Source organism: Acomys minous (genome assembly GCF_964271855.1).
Source record: "Acomys minous genome assembly, chromosome: 7".
Lineage (NCBI taxonomy): Eukaryota > Metazoa > Chordata > Mammalia > Rodentia > Muridae > Acomys > Acomys minous.
The window spans coordinates 87,164,903-87,170,499 of record NC_140488.1 but is presented as its reverse complement, the minus strand read 5'-3'; the positions used below and the strand labels follow the sequence as shown (position 1 = coordinate 87,170,499).

Sequence of the window (5,597 nt, the reverse complement as noted above, 5' to 3'; positions counted from 1 at the left end):
GAGGGGAGTCAGGATATATTAAAGGAGAGAATGAAAAATAAAAATCAGAAGAAAATAAATAAAATGACCTCTAAGCAAACAACTTGTCATGTCCCAAACTCCACACAAACCTGACCTTGGGAATTTGCACTTTACCAGCTCTCATCTTGACCTTCCTTGCCACAGTCCTGACTCTGATTTACTCTATGTTACTGTACCACACCATTTTGTATGACAACTCATTTTAGGATCTAAAACCTAGGGATAGGAGAAAAGATCTCTTCCTAAAACTGTCACTACTTGCAGAGCCTTCCAAAAAGCAGATAATCAATTAATGGAAACAAATGATCTATTGAACAAAGAAAAACTTTTTTTGCATTTTATTCATTTAACAAGTATATTTCTTTAAAGTTTACCAAAAAGTGGAATAAAAACAAAAGTGAATGAGGGAACATGGCAAATTACATATTTTGCTTTGTTTTCCTCTACTTTAAGAAACAAATTACTCTTTTACACTTTGTATAGAAAAATTCCACTACAAAGTTATGGCTGCTTGCACAACAACTTAAAGACTCATTTTTACAATGTAATACAAAACATCAAAATTCTTATACCTAAATCTTCCAGCGAGAAATAATTCGATCTAAGCCGTGTATACCTATGGGTTCTGCACCAAAGTGAGGATTCTACGAAAAGGGGAACACTTACAAGATACTACTGTATAACCAAAGTACAATAAGATATGCATTATGAGCTACCAGCCTCTCACTGCTTCTCAGATGGGGAACCCTGTTTCAAACCTAAGGGTGTATCTGCAACTCTAATCTCTCTCGGAGCAAGAGGACTCACCGGGTGTGACTTTAGCCTCTGCATCATCTTTGGCACTAGTGCCACTGCTGCCTACAGCTTCAGCTTGGGCTCTCTCTGCCTGATCTCTCAAAGCCTCTTGATAATGAAATGGGAAAGCCTGCGGAACGGTCTCATTGACCTTGGCTAAAAACTCCAGGATTTTCATCTTGGTGGTTTCTGCAAAGGCTCGGGGACCCCAACGGAACTCAAAGGATGGGGGGTCACTGTTGGCTACCTGCTGGTATACCAGGTACTTTTCCTTAACCAAAACTTCAGTGACGAGCTTTCGGGGCTCCCCAAAGATTATGTGTGACTTCCCATCATAGAGTCCCAAAACGTTCAGGAATTCCCAGATCTCGGCCTCAGAGGCACGGTTGCCATTTAAGAAGATCACACCCAGCAGAGGCATCAGAATCCCATTCTGGGGAAAAGGCAAGCCAGTGGTCAGAGACCCACCAAAGCTGGGCTCTAACATGCTAACAAGGGTATAGTAGCAACTATTGGGCTTGACCGCCTTCACTTCAAGACCAAACACAAGCTGTATGCGCTCAGAGGCTTTCCTGAGGATGTCAGGGAAGTGCTCCTTGAACTGTTTGTTGATAACTTTCAGCATTTCTCCCTTATGTATTGGCTCCTGCCGTTTGTACTTGCACAGCACATACTGCATCAGCAGTCCCGTCTTCCTTGAGAGAAGAGCACTCAGTGGGTTCTCAGTGGAGTGTGGGGCCCTGGAGCAACTAGGACTTTCCTCCCTTCGGCCTTTGGCACCTTTACCAGATCTTCTGTGGCCAACGCCATCACCACCACTGGTGGTGGGTGCCTCACTCTGAGACTTCTGAGGGAAGCTAGCAGTAGAGGTGCTTGCAACAGCATCTCCAGAATCAGGAGCAGAGCAGCAGGGTGGCTCTTGTTTCTCTTCTGCCTTGGCTTGAGCATCCTTGAGCCCCTGGGCCTCATCTTGGACCTGGCGGCGGCGCTTCTCACGAGCACGGGCCTTACTCTTATGTCCCCTGGGCATGATGGCTGTGGATAGGAATAGAAAGTAGGTGGGAGTGTGGGCTGGAAATGAAGTACTTTTTGGGGGGAAAGATAATGGGATCCTGTAAGTACTTTCAGGAGGCTTTTAACAACCTGTCTACACAGGTTCCTGTATAAACGTAAAAACGCTAATCTATGAACGATGTGGCTCTTCATAGTTAGCCTGAGAAAACAGCAAAGGAAGTCATTGTGTGTCCAGGCTGCAGCCAGCCACGCTCCCCTAGGGCTGCCTGGCTTGGTGATAACAGGGGCTGGTGTAGGGTCCTCTCAGCTCCCACACAGTACTTTGGGCAGGCTGTAGAACCTCTTTCCTGTGCTGCTCTGTAGCTGAAAGCTCAAGTCCCCCTAGTAGCCATGAAAGGAAAATGCAGGAGTGTTTTCCTCCCACTGCTCCTATAAGAAGGCATGGCTAACAGCTCCATAGGGATCTCTTGCTCATCTTTCTGGGCCCCTGAACTCTCATTAAGAATTCTCACTTTATCTCCATTTAGGACTAAGAACCCTGCTTTCTTCTGTTGCTTCAGCCACGGAATCTCATTTCCCTTTAACTTGATACAAGGAAATGAGAGAAGGCTCAGCTTACAAACTGTGTTCAGAGGCTCCAAGCACTCAGTGCCAAGACAGCCCCAGACTCCTGTTTCCAAATACCGTGGCTGAGGAAGAAGTACCTTCAGCTCTCACCTGTCGTTTATACCGTGAATACTCAAGCATACAGGGCTAGCTGCCCTCTCTAAACTTAAACCTCACTGACAGAGGGTGTGAGAGAGACACTGCCTCTATGGAGACAAATTCACCACATTTTCAAAGGCCCAAAGCTGTGGCAGGTAGACTATGGCCTTGTCATGTATGGTTTCACTCATGATCTTTGCTCAGAGTCTTCGCTTGAAGACTGAAGAAGGTCTAAGATTTTCCCCTCGCTGATCCATCACACCAGCACCCTCATTTTTCTTTTACACTTGCAGAGAAACAAATGGAACTTATGTGACTGGAGCCTTGTGGAGGTGACCTTAGGAGAGAATCTGTGAGACCTCTTCCAATATGGGCTGTGAATTCCTCCCTGAATTCCTCAGGATCACTCGGAAACCTCCCCTACTGACCTGAAGTCTTTTGAATCAGATAAATATTTTTACCTCTCTCAGAACCCTGTGACAAAAGACAACAGGACCTACATCCAGCCATCTCTAGCCTCTAAGGGACCCTACTGCTAGGAAGTCATGTGTCTCCTTTAATTCTCACTCAGGCAAGGTATAAGCTCGCTCCTTGGCCCATGTGATTCCTCTAGCGTTGTAGCAGAAACTTCGTTTTACATCTAGGGCTAGATGTAAGAAAACGTCATTATATCTAATGAGTTCTGCTTGGCATTTCCTTGTATATAGAGGGAAACAAGTTGGTGGATTTCACTTTCTCTTTAGATAGTCCTCTTAGTCCTCCTCCAGTGTCTCCTTGCCTACTTAGGGATTATCCACTCCTGCTAAGGCTCTCAAATTTATGAGACACTCTAAGAAACTCTTTGCAGGCCTGTAGTCTCATCAGCTTGCTGATGTCTCCCACGTCTGACTGATGAATCAGGGGAGAAATGTGTGTTGTCTTATTATGAGGTGAGTAGATCCTAAAGTTGTCAGAAGCCTTTCCTTGGCTCCTGTTACTAACTGGGAGCTCTCTACTTGTTAAATTGAGGTTTCCCATACAATCACTTAGATGCTCATGAGAAGCTAATGAGACTTACATTGCTATATCCAGACCCACTATGACTCACAGGTACGTGAATGGACTTATGTGCCTCACTATAACATGGCTGAGAGTCCTCATCACACTTATACCAAATTAATTCTTGTTAGAAACCAGGTCTCCTAATAATGAATTGGGTGCTCTCCAATTAACTCAAAATATTAATGTCCCTGAGACGATCCTTGAAGAAAATTAGGTGGCATCTAAACCTGACAGTTCTAACCCTGGATTCTCAAGGCTGACCTTGCGAACTGTGTCCCTAAGACCCTCTAGCTGGCAGGTGAGTCACTATATAACTCTCTCCATTAAATACTGAGAAGAGCAGAGGCAGGTCTGTGAGATGGCTTATTGGGTAAGCTTAATAGCCCCAATTTGACCCCTGGAAACCACATAGTGGAAAAAGAAAACTGACTCCTGAACATTATCCTGTCATCCCCACATACACACACACACACACACACACACACACACACACACACACACACACACACACACACCAAATGCAAACAAATAGATTAATGTTGAGTATGGGCCAGTGAAACGCCGCAGTCTGATAACCTGTTTCGTTCCTGGAATATAGACACACACACACACACACACACACACACACAGACGCAAATGCAAAATCATTTTGAAATGAAATATTAAACAGACTGTAGTTCTATCGTCAGGCTCTTTTCTTTGCCTTCACCCTTTGGGAATTCTGCTCTCTGCTGTCCAACATATGCTGGGAGCAGGAATGGGTCTCTTAGATCTAACTGCTAAGTTCTGCCCACTGACTTCAGTCTCCAATTTTCAAACCGAGGCCAACATCTTGGTGGGACATTCGAAGGGAAGTATGCACCACATCTTGCTATCATGCTGAAGAATCCGGAGCCTAACAACAAAGGCTGTCGTGTGTTTCCATATCCTGACTACTGGCCTACCCACTGGCACTTTAGATTGCTTCTGCTCAGCCAGGGCATCTCATGCCATTAGTCCCAACCCTCTGGAGTCAGAAGCAGGAGGATCTCTATGAGATCAAGCTTAGCTTGTAAATAGTAAATTCCAGGTCAGCCAGAGCTACAAAGTGCAAGTCAGTCAGTCAAAACAAAAAGAAAAGAAAAAAATGCAACTAAAACCTCGTCTATTTAGATGCCCCTCCCTCTCTGCTACTGGGGCTTTTTTTTTTCCCTCAAAAAAATTAATCTTGGGGAATTCACAAGGCTATGTGCCGTGGCCGACACATGTATAGGTCAGAAAACAATGGGCTCTAATATGATTTCGAGTTCCACCATGCATGTTCAGAAGACGGTTTCTAGGGCCTGTATCTATGAAAACGCCGCTGCGCCCGCCATTTTGCTGTTCCCTGTTTCTCCTTCTTATGGGGGTTGGGGGGGGGGCGGGAACCTCCCTGGAGACCCTCCGAGTAGAAATAATCCTCCAGTTTAGTCTTCAAAGCTCTGGCCCAGGACCTCTCCAGGGTGACTGCTGTGACCAGGACTCTGGAGTAGGTTTGATAGACGAGATAGACGAGGACAACAACACAAAAACGACTACAACGCCGCGGATGCCGCCTATGACGAAGACCACGGCGACGCCGAGGACGGGCGAACTACTAGGGATAAAGGAGGAGAGAGAAACCGACAAGAGTGGGGACCAACATTTTCTGGGGCCTACTGTATCATGGGACCTCACCTTAATTCCAGAAGAGTCAGGGAAATTCACCCTCAGCCGACCGGACAGTAAGCGGCAGCAGCAACAGCAGCAGCAGCAGCACAGGGCAGGAGCTGAAGTAATGGCGGCGGCTCCCCGTGACTGCCCGAGAGCCTCGCTTTCACAAGGGAAATGAGAAGGAACTATATCCGGTTTTGTTTGCCTGGGGTCTCCAAGAGCTAGTGGCAGGGGTGTGTTGCTAAGGGACCCCGCTATTTCAGTATCAGTGTTCCTCCAATATCACTTGATAGTTAGAAGAGCTTGAAATTTCCCACTGTGTTAACCCAAGGCTCTCAACCCCCCAACCA

The 5,597-nt window shown here is 46.0% G+C and overlaps 1 protein-coding gene across 1 annotated transcript; it reads right to left on the bottom strand.

The window, feature by feature from the left end:
- Positions 1-310: 310 nt before the first annotated feature.
- On the bottom strand, positions 311-5,388 carry LOC311601426 (melanoma-associated antigen B4-like). Its single transcript, XM_084788886.1, has 2 exons — positions 5,272-5,388; positions 311-1,851 (listed from the first exon to the last, which is right to left on the bottom strand). Exon 2 carries the CDS (start codon positions 1,844-1,846, stop codon positions 800-802), a length of 1,047 nt encoding a protein of 348 aa, XP_084645012.1. The 5' UTR covers positions 1,847-1,851; positions 5,272-5,388; the 3' UTR covers positions 311-799.
- Between the last annotated feature and the right edge of the window lie 209 nt (positions 5,389-5,597).

Coding starts and splice junctions, on each gene's coding strand:
- LOC311601426 (XM_084788886.1), bottom strand. CDS start 1,846: ATGCCCAGGGGACATAAGAGTAAGGCCCGTGCTCGTGAGAAGCGCCGC.